This window comes from Monodelphis domestica, chromosome 2 (genome assembly GCF_027887165.1).
Source record: "Monodelphis domestica isolate mMonDom1 chromosome 2, mMonDom1.pri, whole genome shotgun sequence".
NCBI lineage: Eukaryota > Metazoa > Chordata > Mammalia > Didelphimorphia > Didelphidae > Monodelphis > Monodelphis domestica.
In genome coordinates, this window is record NC_077228.1 from 31,781,375 (window position 1) to 31,800,861 (window position 19,487).

The window sequence follows — 19,487 nt, forward strand, 5'->3', positions numbered from 1 at the left end:
ATGCGTGGGCTCCCGCCACTGCCCAATATGGCGGCCCCCAGGCCTCGCGATTTCAGCGCAAACCCGGATTCGCGTGAGTCTATCGCGGCGGCCGCCATGGAGGCCACTCCCGGGGAAAGGAACCTGCAGGCTGGCTTGGAGCCCAGCGGTCCCCCAGCTCTGTACGTGCTGTGCGGCTGGGCTGTGAGCGCCCATATGGGTGTCCTGGAGAGCGGGGTGTGGGGTGAGTGAGGACCCTGGGGGGGAGGGTCTACGGACGGCCCGTTCCTATGGAAACCAGGTCCTCCGAGGGGCTAGAAATAGCGTTTCCATGGAAACTGGAGGTGGCCCGGCAGGAGCCCGAGCCCAGGACAGGTGTTGCCATGGAAACTGAACCCAGTTTCCTGGACCAGGGAGATGACCTGAACTGGCCTCCATTTGTGAAGGCTTGTGGTCCGCTCGTGGCTTACCCCTTAAAGAAGGACACGGATGAGCTGGGAAGGGTACAGAGAGAGCAGCCAGGCGGGGGAAGGGCCTGGAGTCCCACAACCTGGGGAAAGAGAAGGCTCAGGGCAGACTTTCTCGGGAGAAGAGCTTGCAGTCCTAAAAGGTCTCCAAGTAGAGTCACTTGTTGGGTATATTGTGATGGGATTCCTGTTGAGGGACAGGTTGGATAGTCATAAAATCACAGGATTTGAGAGATGGAATAGACACCAGCATCATCAGGTCAGGGATAAAGCAGCTCTCAAGGAGCTGACCTGTTATAGGGGGGACATTACATTTGTGTAGAGGTTAGTGTGAACCTGTGATTTCATTGATACATGGAACTCCCAAATGTTGCTCAGCATCTTCTTTGTGACTTACAAGCTTAGGCAGTTTTTGTTTTGTTTTGTTTTGTTTGTTTAAATCCTTACCTTCTGGTCTTAGAATTAATACTATATTTTGGTTCTAAGGCAGAAGAGTATTAAGAGCTAGGCAGTAGGAGTTAAGTGACTTGCTCAGGGTCACACCTCCAGGAAGTGCCTGAGGCCAAAGAAAGTTTTCTAGAGCATTGAGCCTGCCTGGCCTGCAACCCTTCCATCCAGTTCCAGGCAGAAACAGATATTCCTATAGAAAATAATAATAATTTATGGGAACTTGTTCTAGCCAGAAAGTATCCAAGATTACATTTGAACCCAGGACCTCCCATCTCTAGGCCTGGCTCTTAATCCACTGAGCCACCTAGCTGCTCCTCCAACATTTCCGCTGTTCTTTCTGGAATGAATACCTGCTCCATTAGTAACAAGTTTACTCTCATCTTAAGTCTTTTCCTCTATCTTCTAGCACCCTCACTGAGATGTGCCTCCCTCTTGCTAATATGCTTCCCTGGCATCCCTTCCAGTGTTGGTCTTCGTAGGGGATTCTCAATACTCCTTGCTTTACATTTTCACTACCAAACGTTTTCCTCTACCACCATCACTCAGTAAGTTCTCTTTCTTCCAGATTCATTCTGTCAATATCTACCATCCAGTCAAAAGCCAGGTACTTATTGTCTACAGACCCCCTTTGTACAATCCTTCTTCCCTCAGGGAAATCAGTGCTAGCCTCACTATCTATCCCCTCCCCAACTCCTGCTCTCAAACTAGGAGAGTTCCACCAACATATTGCTAGTCCTTCAAACACCCTAACCTCACCTTTCTTCAGCTTCCTCATTTCCTGTGACCCATTTGTTTCCCCCCATCCAGCCACACACAAAGACTGTCATACACTTGACTTCATCATCACTCATAAATGTTCTACTTACATGTTCATGAACTCAGAAAATCTTTTATTCAAAAATATTTTATTTTCCCAAACTCATGTAATAATGATTTTCAACATACATTTTCTGAAATTTTATACGATCCAAATTGTCTCCCTTCTCTCCCCCCTCCCAGAGATCGTTAGCAATTTGATCTAGGCTGTACATGTCTTTATCATGCAAAACATACTTTTATATTGGTCATTGTTATAAGAGAATACTCATATAAAACCAAAACTATAAGCTAATGTGGAAGATAGTATGCTTTGATCTGCCTCCAACTCCAATGGTTCTTTCTCTGGTGGTGGATAACATTCTTTTTCAAAGCCCTTCAGGAACTCAAATTCTTTTATCTGATCATAATCTGTTGTCATTCCACCTGTCCCTCCACTTTCCAATACCAAACCTTGTTTTTTATCTTTACTATGACCTCTAATCCCTCAACCTCAGTTCTTAGATCATCCCCCCGCACTGGCTACACTCTCCACTTACCCCTTGTAGAGTTCCATTGAACTCTATACTGACCTTTTCCCTTGAGTCATTTGTCCCTGTGTTCTTTTGAAGATCCAGCCCTTTGTAAAGGTTAAAATTAATGGTTGGATAATAATTTTATGAAATTATCTGGTCACCGATATTTATTATATCTTGAGTCTATTTACAAATAGAGGGGAAATAATAAAGAGAATTGTGAGGGGGGTAGAGAAGTTGTCTATTCTATCAATTTAAATGTTTACTCCAGGTCTGCTTAATCCAGGCAGAGATTAATTAGCTCTCAACCAGTAAGGCTGGTGGCGAGTAACCATGTGGCCTCCTCCAAGATGGAAGCTAGTCTCTTAGGAAATTAGGAAAGGAATCAGCCTTTCACTCACCAATGAAGACAATTTAAGACTCTGACCAGGAGTCAGAGTCTTAAATTGAAGCTCCAAGCCCACAATCCAATCCAAGCCAAAGTCTCCAATGGTGCTCCCTCGTGCTCCCTTGAAGACTCTCCAGTCAGAAGACTCTCCAGAAGACAGTCTCTTCAGACTATCTTCTCAAAGACAATCTGCTCTGAGGGAGTCCGGGGCTTGCTTTTATGGAGACTTCTTGTCTCTGCCCCTCTTCACAGGCCAATCACGGTTTCCAAATTGTCTAGCACTGCCCAGGGGGCAGTGTCCATAGGATTCAGAAGGTGATTCAGCTCTTGTCAAAGGCCTCTGAAGGTATCAACTCTGATCATAGGATCCTCAAGTTTGGGATCTATACTTCTCATCCTCTGAAAGTGTAAACTCTTATCAAAATATTCACAAGTTTCTGAGTTAAAAGGGTGGAGCTCCCCAAGTAAGTGACTGCGCGAACTCTTACTTAGTGTTAAGTAGGGGTGTTTTTAAGTTTTTTGGTCCATTAACTCAGCATACACAAAGAGAATAAGGAATTCCCTTTCACAATTTCCCCTGTGATTCTTTGGGAGACTAATCTCCCCAATGAATCATTTAACATAACCAACTTATACCTCTAAAGATCTTCTAGCTGCATGCACTTTTCTAAGAGGGGAACTACAGTAGTTAGAGATAAGAGGGAAATAAAAGAGAGGAGGAGAGAGCAAAACCAATGTTTGCTAGGCATATTGACAAAAAACTAATTGGGGGCAATCCCCTTTGGCTTACAAGTTTACATTCAAAATACTTGTGTTCAACACCCCCCACAGTTTAGTCAGTTATACTCCAAAGTTCATACTGGATCTTCTGGTGCTATGGAGGTTTCTTCAGGCATCTTCAGAGATATTGAAGCTCCTTTTCCTGAAATTTTTCTCAAACAATTTTAAGTTTCATATTTTATGGCAATTATACACCTTAAAAACCCTGACCTATATTATTCCCACCATTTACTGCCTTTATTCCTCCTAATAGGTTGCTAAAAATGAGGCTGGAGAAAATCATGAAACTGGACTGACTGTGTCCACTATAAATTTGTTACAGAACCTCAACTGAACCCTTACTGCTACTAAGCAACACCTTTACAGTTCCCTAATTAACTCACTGTCTTACTCTCAACACTGACTCTTAAGATTTTTTTCATTCCTCCTCAAACTTCCTACAGCCCCCCTTTAACTTATCCTCTTAGCTGAGAACCTTAGCTTACATTTTACTGAAAAATTGCGGTAATTTGCCAAGAGCTTCCTCTTGTCCCCTCCTCCAAATCTTTGTATAGTTAGAAATTTTTGAACCCTCAAAATTACATTACCCAAAATTCCTTTCTGTATTTTCTAGAATCCTTTTCCTGTATCCTTGCATTCTGCGGGGTTGTAACTCCTCCCATGCTCTCTTTAACTTGTGACAGGGCTGAGTTCAGGTAGCTTTTTTTCATTTTAGTTATTATTAATAAAACTTTTAAAATATAATACTTAGTTATTGAATATTAATTAAAAAACTCACATCTTACATCATTCAGATGCCTCCCACCATTATCTTCCTCTATACCCTTGTCTCAAAGAAGAGGACCTTTACATGCACAAGAGATCCTCTCTATCCCATCTCCTCTAGGAGAGTCTGTCTCTGTCTCCTAGATGCCTACAGCCTTCAGATGTGCCCAGGATCCTCAAAAGATGCCAACAGCAATTTCTATCTTCTTTTGACTAAATTCCTTGAGAAGGCTATCTACAATCAGTGCCTCTAATTCCTCTCACTTTCTTCTTAACTTCTTCAGTCTGGCTTTTGGCCTCATCATTCAACCAAAACTGTACTAACAAAGTTTGTGATTGCCAGATCCAATGGCATTTTTTCAGTCATCACCCTTCTTGTCCTCTCTATAGCCTTTGACACTGTCAGTCACCCTCTTCTCTAGGTTTTCGTGATGCCGCCCTCTCCTGGATATCGTCCCTATCATACTTCTCCTTCAGAGTCTCCTTTATTGCATCTTCATCTGGGTCTCACTTGCTACCATATCCCTCTGGGCTGTGTCCTGGGCCCTCATCAGTTACTATAGTCTCACAGTCATTAGGAAGGACTCTAAAGCTGCAGAAATCTGGTAAGGCCTCATGAAGGAGGTGGTACTTGATATGAGCTTTAAAGGAAACCAGAAATTCTGAGAGTTAATACTGAGGGAGAAGACCAGGCCCAGATCTAGGAGCTAGGAAGTTGTATGAGTGGGAAGGCAGGAAGCTTTGATGTATCTGTTTATACATCAGAATGGCAACTCCTTGAGAGCAGGAGTAGCTCCTCATTTTTGCCTCTACCCTAGCACCCAGCCATGGTTTACCCAATATAGGGGTTTAAAATGCATGAAGAGACTGAATTGAACTGAACAGATACATTCACTTCTACACTCAGCATAGTCTTGAGGAGAAGGATGATTCTGCTGGAACCTCAGAGAGGCTGGGGTCCTGGGCCTCTAGCCAAGTATCCCCTCTTTGAAGCTCCCTGAACATGCTTCCTAAGTGGCAGAGGGGAAGACCCGAAGCCTTCTGGCTGCAAGGCCAAAGGTCTTTCCCTCCAAAGCCTCCCTTCTGGGAGTGGGCAAAAAGTGGAGAAAAGCCCCTGTCTCCCTTTTACTGCCTCTGACCCCAGCTCTTTGGTTTGGTTTCTCAGCTCTTCCAGGTCCCATACTTCAAGGCATCTTACCACTGCTCAACATCTATTACCTGGAGAGAGCTGAGCATGCAGCCCAAGAAAAAGGTGAGCTGTCACTGTTGCCACAAGTCCAGAGGTTGGCTTTGCCCCCAGCAGATAACAGCCATACCTTTCCCCTGCATGGCCCAAGAGACTGTTGGGATGCATGGGGCAGACCCACTTATCCTTATAACCATTCCCCAGGAGGGAGCTGAGTCTCAGAAACACCAGCAGGGGTTTGGGGTGGGTAGAGGATGGCACTGGATACCAGGGCCAGCTATCCGTAAGGAGCCACTGGGAATGACAGTTTTCTATCTCTCACAGGCCTCTCAACACAGTCCATCTGGCATCAACTCTGGGATGATGTGATGAGGACAAGACCACCCCATTCTGAGGTGAGGGGAAGGTCTTCCAACAGTCTTCTGGCATTGACATGGTGCAGACTATACTGACCAGTGTCTGGCCAATGGGGCCCCTCTGCTCACTCACTGGTAGAGAAAGAGAAAGTCAAGGGCAGGACAGGGATGCATCCAGAAATCACCCTCTCCTCATATTTTTGTATCAGTAATCGATACTGACTGATTAATCTCTGAGAGAGTGAAACAGCCCTGCAGGGGCCATGCCCAAGAGGCATGCCAGTCTCACACAACCCTGTGCCAACCATCTCCAAGGCTGGGAATATAGCAGGATTGAAAAAGACTGAAAGGCTCAGGGCATTTTTTAGGAATGAATTAGAATGTGAGTTTAGGCAGAAGGTGCTTTAGGAAAGGGAAACTTGTAAGATAAGTTTCTGGAGAAATTTTACTAAACAAGTATTGGGCCAGGACGAATGACTCCAAACACTCTGGGTTGACTTTGCCCCTTGGTATCGCTTCAGATGCTCTGTGCCTAGGATGGACTCCTGGGCTTTGGCTGGCATGGCCCTTGAGGCTGGTCTGGGCTGTCCATTGGGGAGAACGAGCAGGCACAGCTGGTTTTCACACTGGGCAGAAGGCAGCCTTTAACTGATGGCCACTGTCCAAGCCAGCAGAGCCCAGGGCAAGGGGGATAGCAGTGACAGTAACTCTGCTTTTAGTAGCCCTTTGAGACTCAAAAAGTCCTTTCCTTTCAATAACCCTGTGCCGACGGAATGCTAAGTAATGTTTTCCCTGTTTTTCATGTGAAGAAGCTGAAGTGCTTGGCCTAGATCACCCAGCCAGCCAGTGGCTGTTAGAGCTGGGATTCCCAGCTGGGCCCACACCAGGGTCAGGGCCTGGGGCTCAGTTGGGCAGCACAGTCTTGGGAGCTGTGGAGACAGGACTCGGCTTAGAGGGGAGCAACCAGGAAGTGCTGGCCTGTGAAAGCTTTGCCTAATCTGTCTGTCTCTCCTCTCCATTTGGCTACAGAGCGTGCCCTGCTGGAGGACCAAGTTCCTGGAGACCTTCTTCTGTCATGTGCTCCGAGGGACCCTGGACCCGGCATCCGACTGGCGCCTCCAGGACAGCCGCTTCTCAGCCCTCCTCCACAGCTCACCCTACGTCACCCAGCTCACTGTCTGCAATGCGCTGCAGGGGGTGCGAGAGCTGGTGGCCGAGGCCCAGCATGGGGCCCTGGAGACCCTGGCCCACTCCCTGCACACACTCAAGTTCCGGCATCTGCTCTTCTCTGATGGGACTGCCCACCGGGCACTTCGGAAGCTACTGCACCGGCTCATTCACCACGGGGCTATCCGGCAGGTGTCCATGTACTCCTGGCCTGTGCCCGAGACCACACTGTTCATCCTCATCCTCACTATGAGTGCGGGGCTTTGGCAGCCAGCTCCCTGCGATGGACCTTGCAGTTTGTGTGGGGAGGACACCCCGGGACGAGCCCCAGTCCGCCATGAGCCTGTCTCCCTCCTGAGGCCTGGCCAGCCATGCCGGAACTCTGCCGAGCGGTCAGCTGCCGCCCTGATGGCCACTCGATGGGAGAATGAGGCCAGGGAGGCTCAGCAACAGGCCATGCTTGCGCAGGAGAGCCGGACACTGGGTGAAGCAAACCCCGAGAGTCCCCTCGGTTCATCATCAGCCCCTCGGACTCTAGCCAGCTCAACCCTACAGCCCCAGGAAGCTCCCAGGAGGAAAAGTCCCTGTACCCATCCCTGGCAGGGGCCTGGGACAGAGCCAGATGACCTCTATGACTTTATCTTCCTCATTGCCAGTGAAAAGGAAGAGGAGGAGGAGGAGGAGGAGGAAGAGGAGCAGGAGGAGGAGAAGGAGGAGGAAGAAGAGGAGGAAGAGGAAGAGAAGAGACAGGGCCATCTGTCCTCTGGGATGTGGAAGCCTGGCTGCTGGGACCTTGCTTCTCTTGATGCTGCCCAGCGCTTCCGCAGTATCTCCACCTTGGACTTGTTCACCATTCCGCTGTCCACAGAGTCGACTCTTGTTCTGTGCCACCTACTGAGCTCCTGGGTGTCCCTGGAGAAGCTCACCCTCTCCTATAATGGTAAGGTGTTCCCTAGCAGGGCTCTGCTACTAGTCACAACAAATTGAGCCTATCAGTGCAGAGGCCCAGGAGGCAGGCAGAAAACAATGAGGATGCCCATATTCCCAAGCCCTCCAAGGGTTTTCCCTGGGACAGTCCTGCTGGCTTCACCTGCCCACATTCAGGTCAGGAAGAGCCATAGGAAGTATCGGAGCCAGCATTTGGCTCCCACCCCACTGTCCCCAGGGAGACCCTTGAATCACTTACTAATGAGAACAAATAGGTCCTGGTCATCCCTGGGTGACTTGCTTGATCTCATCCAGAGCCCTGAAGGCCATTTCCTCCATGCCCCTCCACTCTTTAGGGAGTTACTTCGTGTGTCTATGCCCTGCATCTTTGTGGTCTACACCTTGTTTCTGCCAGGCTGCTTTCTCTGGGGATTGTGGTGCTCCCTGCTCCCTGCTCATGGCTCATCTCCCTCCAGGGCCTGAGTGGGCTTGGCCCTCCCATGGCTGTAGCACTCTGAGGGTTAGAGGCACCCTGGGAGGGGAGAATGAAGGCAGGGAAAGAGGGAACGCAGGCATGGTTATCCCCATTGTTCAGAGAGAAGATAGAGGCTCAGAAGGGCAGGGAGTGTCAGAGAATGCTTTGGAAGCCAAGTCTGAGGATCTCTTCACTAGGCTATGTAGTCTTCCAGAAGCAAACTCTTCTTGCTTCAAGGCCCAGCTCAGGGGTCATCTCCCCAGGGGTTAGGACACCTTCCCACCTCACTCTACCTTCAGAAATAATAAAGACTTATCTACGTCTTTATTAGAAGTCCCAATTGAATGAGTTTCTGAGAACAAGCCTTACTATGTTTTTCCTGTGATTTCACTAATGTAGGGAACTCCTAGGGAGGAGATATCCCTCTCTCTCCCCAAGTAATGCAAGTTGGCACCTTCTTAGAGAACTTAGAGCTTCTGAGAGAGGGATTTTTCCACGGTCACCCAGCCAGGAGGGTCTGCATGACTGGCTGCCTAGCCACTGTCTTTGCATATCCCCGGGCATGGCACCAGCCACAGTGGGCGATAAATGAATAATTGTGGAAATGAATGGAAGAGACTGAACAAGACTGACTCCTATCACCTGTTTCGTCCTTTTGGGATAAGATCTGCCCATCCAGAGATACATGAGTGTCATGGATTTATCCCACTGATGAGTGAGACCTTCAAGGTCCAGTCAGCTTCCTTGTGTTGTGACAGGATCTCAGGGCTGGTGGCTTTCCATCTCAGCCCCTTCCCAGATGACCGATAGAGGAGCTTCTCTCCAGGAAGGCCTCCTCTCTCTTTGACACTTGGCTTTTCATCTCTTAGTTCTTCCCTCTCTCCCCAGCCCACATTAGAGTTTCATTCCACCTCCCTGGAGAGGCCAAGATTCCCTTCTGCCTTGCCAACAGTGATTACTGGGTTTTACTTTGACTGAAATTCCTTCATATCCTTTCTCTTTTTTCTTTAATATTTTTCTTTTACTATTTGCTTATACATCAAGCAACATAAACATTTCAACAAAAAAAGGGAATTATAGATGAAACCCTAACCTTTGTTATCTGCAGGATTTCTTAGCCAAAGTTGCTCTCTGACTCTATTTTTAAATGTTTTGTCAATGTGCTTTCCTCCACATCTTTGTTTTTTTGTAATATTTTTCTTTCTTTTTTGATCATGGCTTTTAGGCAGCTCAATAATTCTTAAATTATCTTTCCTCAATCTATTTTCCAAGTCAGTTTTTGCTCAGAAATACGTTCATTTTCTTCCATTTTTTCAGTCTTTGCACTTGTTTTAATAGTTCTTGCTGTCTCATGCACACAAAGCTTCGATTTGGTCCATTTTAATTTTCAGAGAAGTGTTTCAGGGGCTTGGGCATTATACTTCTTGTTCCAAGGAATTCCTTTTTCCCCAATCTTTCTTCCATAACTCTCATTTCTGTCCCCAAACTTTTCCTCTATCACCCTTATTTAGTTCTAAATTAACTTCTAAGCTATTTTTGAAAACTCTTGCTTCATCTCATCCAGGCATTCTGGTTGCACATGCATCTATGCTGTGTCTTTCTTAGAAGCCTTATCTGTAGATATTTTGCAGTCTCTTTTCTTCTAGATGGGTGGTCTTTGGTATCTCTGTCACCATAATAGTGATTTGAGCCTCCTTCCTGACTTTGGACTTGTTGTTAGGCCTGGTCCCTACTTAGTTCTGGGGGAAATGTCTGGACAATCCTACTGCTGCTCTCTTGGGATATCTTAGTGCCTCAGGGTCAGCTCAGGCTGGGGCCCTGCATGACTTCCGTGCTCTCAAAGTGCTGGTCCCATGGTAGGAAAGTCTGAGCTCTGCAGGTTCCTGACCCGAGCTGACTCTATCCAGTCTCCCTGTGGTCTTGCCTTTAGTCAGAAATCCAAGTAGGCTGCTGCTGGTCCCAGCTACTTTCAGCTGACTAGAAAACCCGTCAGCTCAGTGGAACTGATCTGCAGGTTCCCCTCACCCCCAGTCTGGGATTCTTGTCCTAGTTCTACCACAAGGCTCAGTGGCCAAGAGTTCCTGAACTTGTTCCTAGCTCAGAACACAGCCTGGCCATTTCCCCACACTACCCCCCGCCCAGTCTGGCTGGTTGGCACAAGTTCCAGGTTCTTCTTTATGGTCTAGGTCAGTGTTGGTGAAGGTTTTCAAGTTCATGTGCCCAAACTACACCTTCAAGCTGCCCATGAGCCCCCTGCATAACCCCAGAGAATAGAGGGAGGAAAAATGCTTGTTTTGGGTGACTAGACAGAGGGGTAGGGCACACCAAAAAAATGGCCTGGGAAGAGGGGGAAGGGAGCAACTCCCCCAGTGCCAGCTCGGCACCCGTGCCATTACTTCACCAACACTGGTCTTGGTCATAGCCTCAGGTCTTATTCAGTCCCTGCACATTGGAATGCCCCCAGCCCTTGATCCTGGTGCCCATAGATCTGACTATCTGTCGATCTCCCAGTGCTGACCTGAAGAAGAAAGATGACTCGCTATGATCACTTCTTGGATTTTCCTAATCACCTGGGGGAGAACTTAGGTTGGGGAGCTGAGCTATACTTCCTGCTCCTCAGCCCTCTTGGCCTCATTGTCCTCCCTTTTCTCAAGCAGCTCTTTATTCTCCTTAAGTACCTGGAGAGGCAGGGGCATTCCTCTGATCCTACCCCTTTTCTGGAAGCATAGGTCTACCCTTCATGTCCACCAACAGCTCCCAGGCAGCATATTCTTTCGTTCAGCCCCTGCAGCCTTCTTCTTTTCCAGACTCGGTGGCAATAAGGACTTCTGGGTAGTAGCTGCCGTGGCACGTTGCCTGTTGGCTCCACCCACCAGCACCCCACTAGAATGTAAGTTTCCCGAGTAAGTCTCCTGAGTTTTGAACCAGCCCCCCACCCCACCCCACCCCCCACCCCCCTGGCTCTGACACAAAGCGGGTACTCATGTGTCTTCTCTCCATGCACCCAGCTCCAGGCCTGGTGAGCAGCTGTCCATATGAGGCCAGCTCGGTGCCACATCGAACAGGCAGCTTTGGACATCTCTGGGGTCCCGTGTGCAGGGTTCTCTGAGATTGCTTTGGGGAACCCAGCACAGCTTCCTACCCAAAGGGCAGCTGGCATTACATGGATAAGCACCTGCTCTAGGCATATAAAAAAGCCTTCAGGGAGCTTCCCTGTGCTTGGGATAGGTGTGAAGGGAGAGGGAGGGGAGACACCGGATGTACACAGGATCCTTGTCTACAGCAGGAGGGACGGGATACTGAGAGCAGCTTAGCTTCCTGGGCCAGACAGCCCTGAGAAGCCTGAAGGCCATCCTTTCCAGCCTTGGTGGAGAAGAGAGTGCCCAGGAAGCTTCTTGGCCATTACTTTGTGGGCCCATATGAGCAGGCCTGAAGGGAGATCCTGCTTCCAGGGCTTTTTAGCTATGGACTTTGAGAGTCACAACCTCTGAGCCTTACGTGTCCTCACCTGTCAAATGGGGATAATCGTACTGTCTGCCTCACAGGGTTGCCTTGAGAAAAGTCCTTTGTTAAACCTCAAAGTGCTCATTAAATGAGTCATTTATTTTCGCATCTTCTCAGGGCCTCAGATCAGGGGGAGTGGAGGAGATTGACTTGAGAACAGTTGCCATAAGGACTTAGGGAGAAGGCAGCACCCATCCTTACTCGGACCCCGGGCTCTGGCTTGACTTGGAATTTACAGGTCTCCTCCCATTAGGTGGTGTGGCAGATAGAGCCCTGGGCTCTAGCCAGGAAGATCCGAGTTCAAATCTGGCTTCAGACATTTACTATGACTCTAGGAAAGTCACTTAGCTGCCTGTTTCCTCAGTTGTAAATTAGGGATAATAAAAGCCCCTCCCTGGGGGGAGGGGTTGTCAGAACAAAAGAGAGATTTGTAAAGTGCTTAGCAGGATGCTTGGCCTCCACAGGTAGGTGCAGTATAAATGTTTGCCTCTCTCCATTGCAGGCCTCGGCTCCAATATCTTCCACCTGCTGGAAGGTTTGCAGGTCCTGTCGGCCCAGGCTGGCTGCAGCCTACGCTCCCTTCACTTCACTGACCTCTTCTCCCCTCTGTCTGTGCTGGAGCTGGCCCACAGCACCCTCAAGGTCTTGCCCAGGTTGCATACCCTTGCCATCCGGATTGACCACCTGAGCCCCGACGACAGCCCCAGGCCCCCTGGGAAGCCCAGTCCTGGAACAGAGAATGAGGAGATTCCAGGTAAGGGAGGTGTGGAGAGGGGGGAACAGGCAGGCCAGGAGCCTCTGACCCTAGGCACGTTGCCCAGGACAAGTTGGGCGAATCAGTGTCTGCTGCCCTCCAGGGAACCCATCTAGTGTTAAGTACTGGACATCGCTGGAAAAACCTTGGCAGGCTACTGAGGTCCTCACGGAAGGAGGGACCCTTGACGGTGTAACGGGTAAATTTAGGGTTGAGACTGAATGTAAAAATTATTGGTCACCAGGGATTTAATTTCTTAAATCCCAAATGAAGCACTCAAGTCAGAATGGAATTTTTTTTGTGATTTAATTACAATAGGAGGAAGAAATTAAGAGAGAGAGAAGAAAAAGAGTTAATTTAAACTGCTCCGGCTCAGGTTGAGCCAGGCAGGAGTTCAAGGCCTTGGCCAAGGGGGCCTCCCCTGAGAACCAAGGGAAAGGGGAGTCAGTCTTATCACTCACCACGTGACCGTCTCAAGGAAGCTGTCTGAGGGAGCTCCTCCAGGCTCCAGAAGCCACAGCCTGAGTTTCAGGATCGAACTGCTACCCAGGCCTCCCCACAGGAAGTGACGAGAACTCCAAAGGCAGTTCTCTACATCACTTCCTGCATCTCACATGTGCCAATGGTGGCTCAAGCTTGGCTTAGGACAGTCCAGGGGACAGTCAGTTGTTTCTGATTTGTCACTTGATAGCACATGCCATTGTCATGTGGGTGTGTACATTCCTGGGTGCTAGACTAAGCAAGATGGAGAAAATCTAAAAATCACAACAGAAGGAATCAGAGGCTCCCAGAACCCCTGATCTCCCTCTCAAAGCTGCTTAGATTCGATGATCATTCTTCAGTCTGGCCTGCTTGGGTCTAAGCTTCAGGACCAGCCCGGGGAGGCCCTGTCCAGTGGCTCCAGGGTTTAAGGACATCCCGGGCCCCAGGCCTACTGCCCTGGGGGCAGAGGCTGGTGGCTGCAGCCTTCCACCCTTCCCTGCAGAGACCTGCCTGGAGCAGCTGGAACTGGGCTTTCCCCGCAAGCCACAGGCCAGCAAGTGCCTGTGCCAAGTCCTGGAGGCATCTCCTGCCTTGCAACAACTGGCCCTGGATAACGCCACCTTCACTTCTCCTCAGGAGCTAGGGCTGGTGCTGCAGACGCTGCGAGGTATCACCCCTTATCTGGGAGGGGGCAGATGGGGCGGCGGGGACCCACTGGGGGCTGCCCCACTCAGGCCCATGGGCCGCTGGCTTCTTCCTCTGCCTCCCCAGAATGCAACCTAGTCTTGCAAAAGCTGAGTTTGCACGACATGAACCTCACCGACTGCCAGAAGGAGGTGCTCCTGCTGTTCCAGGACCCCACTCTTCGAGGTGAGCCAGAGGGGATAGTGTGGATAGTCAAGATCTGGGGGCTCAAATCCTACCTCGCAGGCTTACTAGCTATGTGACCTTGGGCGAGTCACCCTCTCTGTCCCTCCATTTACCCACCTGTTAAATGAGCGGGCTGGCCTCTGGCCTCTGACACCCCTTCTAGCTCCAAATTCACTCTGTCAAGCGGGGGCCAGATGCCATGGCCTGAGAGCACTGCGGTCTCCCGCAGAGCTCACCTTGTCATTCTGCCGTCTGCTGGAGAAGCGCCGGACCCACTTTCTGCCCAAGCTGGTCACGGCCTTGAAGAGCAACTCAACCCTGAAGAGCTTCCGGCTGCCAGGGAACCGTCTCGGTGGGTACAGCGGGGCCGGTCAGCGCTGACCGAGGAGGGGCCGGGCAGCTCAGCCTCCTGGCTGACCGGCCTCTTCTTCTTCCCCAGGGAGCTCGGGCCTCGTGGCGCTGGCTGAAATCTTCTCCAGTGATTCCTCCTCCACCCTCTGCCAGCTGGACATCAGGTATGCGGGAGCAGGGGAAGCAGGTCCCACCTCCCCTTCCCTGGGCCCTCTTCCCAACTCCAACCCTCTCCTCCCTCCTGTCCCAGCTCCAACTGCATCAAGCCGGACGGGCTCCTGGAATTCTCCAAGCAGCTGGAGCAGAGCCGCTCAAACCGAGGGACCTTTGGCCACCTCTGCCTCTTCCAGAACTGGCTGGACCAGGACCCCAGCGTGACTCAGGAGGCCCTCGGCCGGCTGCGGACCACGTTCAGCGTGGTCAGCGACACGTGGGACTCATCCCAGGCCTTCGCCGACTACGTCAGTGTCATGTGATTGTGTGTGACCTTCCCCGGACATAAAGGCCCCCCAGGATTCCGCCCCCGCCCCGAGCCCTGACCAGGAGACCGGCCTCTTCTTCAGCCGGTGGGCCTGGCTCCCATCTCGTACGCGGCCGTAGCTCCCCTCCCCACCCCCAATTCTCTCCACTCCACTATCAGTTTTTAATGCCTTTATTCCTTTGTGCCTTTTTTACGTTTTTAAAAATAAAAGTGTTCTGCAGATCTCTGGCTCCTGGTGACGTGGCCGACTGACTCTCCCACGGCTCTGGGCAGTGTTGACAGGAGCAGTCTGGGCCGGACAACTCCGGCTCTCAATGCAGCAAGCTCGGGCTTCCTAGCCAGACCCGCCTCGGTGGCTGCGGCCACTCGATGGGCTGGACCCACCCAGGTCCAGCCTCAGGGCTCAAGGAACCCCCCGCTGCTCCTCGTGTGAGCGCTGATGGAAGGCAAAGGTAACCGCGGCGTCCCAGGCTGCCAACAACACGGCATCTGGGATCCCCCTCTTGTCCGCGCTGTGGTGCCACTGGGCCAAGTCGGAGGTGCAGTCAGAGCCCTCGGCAGGCGGCCGGACCTGGTGCCCGTTCACGCAGCGGCGACAGCGCAGTCTGGGGAAACGGGACACGATGCCAGCGGCCGGGCCGATGGAGGGTGCCCACACCCACGCCCGGGCCCAGAGGCCGATGCCCTCCCTCCCCGCCGCCTCACTTGTCATGGGTGTCGCTGGCCGTGGCCTCATTGAGCGTGAACAGCTCCCGCAGCTCCCCCAGGGAGAAGTGCCGAGCCACGTCCTGCTCCTCGTCCACCACGCAGCTGCTCAGGGCCTTCTTGTGGGTCTGGCGCTGGAAGATCTTCTCCTCGATGGTCCCGGCCTGGGGGCAGGGGTGACGGCGTGACCCGGCCGCTCGGGGGTGCTCGGCGGCCCCAGACCCCATTCCCGCCCCGGGCCGAGGCCTCCGAGGCCGCGTGGGCTCACCGAGAGCAGGCGGTAGATGTAGCAGGTCTTCTTCTGGCCGTCCCGCCACACGCGAGCCATCGCCTGCTCGTCGTTGGCGGGGTTCCAGTCGGGGTCGAACATGACGAGCCGGTTAGCCCCGATGAGGTTGAGGCCGCAGCCGCCTGCCTTGCTGCTCAGCATGAAGATGAAGTCTGGGCTCTGGGGAGTCCGGGAGGACGGGGGCCTGTCACCGCCTGCAAGGCCCCCGGGAGCGGAAGGAACTGGCCCTTCTCGGAGCCCTCCCTCCGGAAGCAGCTCCGGCCCTGTGACATCCTTTCAGAGGCCAGCAGGCAGCTCGCCGCCTGTCACCCCTCCCCCCACTTTTCTTCCAGGCCTTTCCCCCTGGCAGCCTTATGAAGGGTCCCAAGATGCCCTCCGGGCCGTGAGCCGAGGAGCCCCCGCGCTTCCCCAGGAGTCGCCGCTCGCTACTCACCGAGGGGCTGTTGAATCTCTCCACCACCTTGGCCCGTTTCTTGATAGACATGGTGCCATCCAGCCGGACGTAGAGATACCTGTGCCGGGGCGGGAGGGGTGACGGGGTGGGGCACAGGAAAGCCCCCCAAGTAGGGCCGTTTCTCCCGACACGAGAGCCGTGCGTGGGGACAACTAGGAGTAACGGGGCTGATTATGGCCTGGAGTCTGGCCGGAGGAAGGGCTTGGGGCCGAGATTCGGGGATCCTGGGATCTGGCCCTGCATCCACGCCAGTCACAAGACCCCATCCGGCCCCCCAGGACCGACCCGACAAGCTCTAGACGGGGAGTCGCGTCCAGACTCGGCTGACCGGAGGGGCCTGAGCCGGCGGGCCAGTCAGAGACGCCCGTCCCAGGCGAACTTGGCTCGGCTGGCTCCGGGACGTACCTCCGGAGGCGGCAGAGCTTCTCGAACAGGTCCAGGGTCTGCGTGTAGTTGGACACCAGGACAACCTTGTCGCTGCTGGTCTGTCGCGTCACAGCCAGGATGTAGTCCAGGACCAGCATCTTCCCTGCACAAAGACCCGAGTCGGGGCCCTTGCAGAGGTCCGAGCCCACAGCCCGCCTCAACCCCTTCCCCGGTCCCCGGTCCCCGGGCCACTGGCCGGGCACAGGCTAGACCAGGAACGTCCGTGGGGCAAAAGCCGCCTCCTTTTTCCCTCGCCCCAAGCAAGAGCCCGCCTGCCCTGGGGCAAAGGGGGAGGCCTGCCCCGGAGGCCCCCGCAGCAGTGGCCACGCCAAGCCCCCCGACGGGCCTCTCGCCTCCCCCCGCTCTGGCCACACGAGCACTTCAAGGTTCGAGGCCCGACGGCTCAGGCCACAGCGGGGGCAGCAGGGGGGCAGGACGAGGCTTCCCGGGTCACCCGCAGCAGCCTCCCTCCTGTGGGGAAGGACCCAATGTTTGGGGGACCCGACACCCGCGGGTCATACAGGGAACCCCTCGAGACTGGCCTGGGCCGGCACCCACCTGAGAGCTGCGGCTCCACCGACTTGCCGCTGTAGCCGGGCGGGAACAAGGCCAGCGCTCCGGCGAAGCCTTCCTCCTCCTCCACACACTTGTCGTAGATGAGGCCTGGGTCTGAGAGGCCACAGCTCGCTTCAGTTTCCCCGGGGGGCTGCAGAGAGCCCCGGCCCTGCCCCCCAGATGTTTTCTGGGGGTCGCGCTGGGCTCCCCCACATGGCAGCTCCCTACTGTCTGCAGAAGCTGCTCCTGTCCTGCCCCTCCTCCAGGCTTCCTCACGCCTCCCTCTCAGCTGCTGGCCGCTCAGGGGGTGAAGAGGGAGCTGGCAGGGGTGTCCTGGGAGGACGTCATCCTGGTGGGGCTTGAAGGAAGTTAGGACTCTGGGAGGCAGAGGACGCTGCCAGTGCAAAGGTGTGGAGGTGGGGGTGGGGGCCAAGCTGCAGAGGACTTTCAAAGTCACAGAGCAGTTTCTATTTGGTCCTGGAAGCGGCCGGGGTGAGTGTAAAGACACCAGCACAGAACAATTGCTCTGGCAGCAGAGAGGAAGATGGCCTGGAGGCCAGATGGGAGGCTGTCAGGGGAAGGGCCTGAGCCCAGGCACGCTCGTGAGAGCAGAGACAAGGGGCTGGAAGCCAGAGGGGCTGTGGAGGCAGCGAAGGCCAGTGGCAGCCTCCTGGAGTCTGAGAGCTCAGAGCTGGAGAGGAAGGCGTGTGTGGAAGGAACCCGCACTCACGGTTACACAGCTTCTTGAGGGACGTGATGGAGGACAGAGACGACACACTCATCTTGCCCTCCCGCAGCTCCTCCGCAGGCTTGGCTTGTCTGAGGAACCGTCTATACAGCTCAGTCTGCAGCGGGGTCAACCTGTGGACCAGAGCCTGGCGTGGGGGGGGGGACCTCCGGCCAGCCTCCCAGCCTCCCCCCAGACCCCAAGCGGCCTGGCCCTGCGCTGTGAGGGTCGGGATCCCAGGCCCAGAGCCCCAAGGCCTCACACAGGTAGCGAGCCCCTTCCCAGCCTTAAACAAGCACTCCAGAGAGGAGCAAATCTGTCCTTGGGGAGATGATGTGGGGCTCAGAGGGCCAGAGAGGACAGGGGAGGGCCAGAGAGGACAGGAGAGGGCCGGAGAGGGCCAGAGAGGACTGGAGAGGGCCAGAGAGGACAGGAGAGGGCCAGAGAGGACAGGAGAGGGCCAGAGAGGACAGGAGAGGACAGGAGAGGGCCGGAGAGGACAGGAGAGGGCCAGAGAGGACAGGAGAGGGCCAGAGAGGACAGGAGAGGGCCGGAGAGGGCCAGAGAGGACAGGAGAGGGCCGGAGAGGACAGGAGAGGGCCAGAGAGGACAGGAGAGGGCCGGAGAGGGCCAGAGAGGACAGGAGAGGGCCGGAGAGGGCCAAAGAGGACAGGAGAGGGCCAGAGAGGACAGGAGAGGGCCGGAGAGGGCCAGAGAGGACAGGAGAGGGCCGGAGAGGGCCAGAGAGGACAGGAGAGGGCCGGAGAGGGCCAGAGAGGACAGGAGAGGGCCCAGAGGAACGGGGCCGGGCCGGGCCAGGCCAGGCCAGCACATGCGTACCTGCAGCAGACCACCTGCTCGATCTTCACAGGTAGGTACTTGGAGAGGATGTCTGAGGTCCTCCGGATCAGACACCTGTGATGGGCAGCAGGGAGGGCTTGGCCTCAGCTCCTGAGCCACCCCAGGGGCCCCTGAGAGCAGCAAGGTGTCGTTGGGGCTTAAAAGGTGGGCGGGGGAAGGGAGGGATCTTCACTTCCGCTCTCGACCAGACGGCCTCCCCGGCTGGGCCCCTCTCTACCAAGGATGCTCCCGCTCGGGCACTCCCCTGGGCCTCAGCTTCCTCCCTTGTAAAATGCACGATGGACGGGGCTCTGTCGAGGAGTGCGGGGCAGGAGAGCGGTCAGGGAGGGAGCCTCCCGTCTCCGGGGCTCTACCTGTTGACGACGTTGACGAGCTCCTGGAGGCGCTCCTCGCCCTTCTGCCTGGCAGCTTCGCTCGCGTCTGCGTCTCGGCCCTTCAGGATGGGCAGCTCGAAGTGCTTCTTGAACTCCTGAGCCGTCCCTGGTGACAGCGAGAGCGGCACGATTCCGGGGGGCTCGCAGCCTTCTCAGCCCAACAAGGCCCCGGCCTCCCTTCTCGAGGACGGCCGAGCCCCACCCTCTGGAAACCTCCTGGGCCTCCTTCCTGCTCTTAGAACCAGAAGACTAACCCGATGCCTCATTTTACAAGGAAACAGACTGGGCAGCGGGTGCTCAGCAGATAGAGCGCCCAGCTGCTCGGTGACCCTGGGCAAGTCCTTAGCCCTCGCTGCCCAGCCCTTCCTTACAGCCACTGCTC

At 53.8% G+C, this 19,487-nt stretch overlaps 2 protein-coding genes across 12 annotated transcripts in view; one reads left to right on the top strand and one right to left on the bottom strand.

Moving 5' to 3' along the window:
• LRRC41 (leucine rich repeat containing 41) lies at window positions 1–14,936 on the top strand. 7 transcript variants are annotated; one of them, XM_007480230.3, is made up of 11 exons: window positions 1–223; window positions 5,326–5,412; window positions 5,671–5,741; window positions 6,732–7,809; window positions 11,063–11,161; window positions 12,278–12,529; window positions 13,515–13,679; window positions 13,784–13,882; window positions 14,112–14,234; window positions 14,322–14,397; window positions 14,484–14,936. In XM_007480230.3, exons 1-11 carry the CDS (start codon window positions 1–3, stop codon window positions 14,707–14,709), a joined length of 2,499 nt encoding a protein of 832 aa, XP_007480292.3. In that variant the 3' UTR covers window positions 14,710–14,936. The 7 variants fall into 7 exon arrangements, with proteins under 7 accessions (XP_007480292.3, XP_007480293.3, XP_016285280.2 ...); XM_016429792.2 differs by having other exon boundaries at window positions 32–161; XM_016429793.2 differs by lacking the exon at window positions 1–223 and adding an exon at window positions 368–482.
• RAD54L (RAD54 like) overlaps window positions 14,870–19,487 on the bottom strand; it is a 19,561-nt gene continuing 14,943 nt past the window's right edge. For all 5 annotated transcript variants that reach the window (XM_056815202.1, XM_056815198.1, XM_056815201.1 and 2 more), the window contains exons 11-19: window positions 19,085–19,211; window positions 18,711–18,785; window positions 17,874–18,004; window positions 17,147–17,257; window positions 16,568–16,691; window positions 16,142–16,220; window positions 15,688–15,867; window positions 15,420–15,583; window positions 14,870–15,319 (exon numbers count right to left, since the gene is read on the bottom strand). In XM_056815202.1, coding sequence (XP_056671180.1) covers window positions 15,118–15,319; window positions 15,420–15,583; window positions 15,688–15,867; window positions 16,142–16,220; window positions 16,568–16,691; window positions 17,147–17,257; window positions 17,874–18,004; window positions 18,711–18,785; window positions 19,085–19,211 — 1,193 coding nt within the window. In that variant the 3' untranslated portion in view covers window positions 14,870–15,117. The remainder of the gene's footprint in view (window positions 15,320–15,419; window positions 15,584–15,687; window positions 15,868–16,141; window positions 16,221–16,567; window positions 16,692–17,146; window positions 17,258–17,873; window positions 18,005–18,710; window positions 18,786–19,084; window positions 19,212–19,487) is intronic.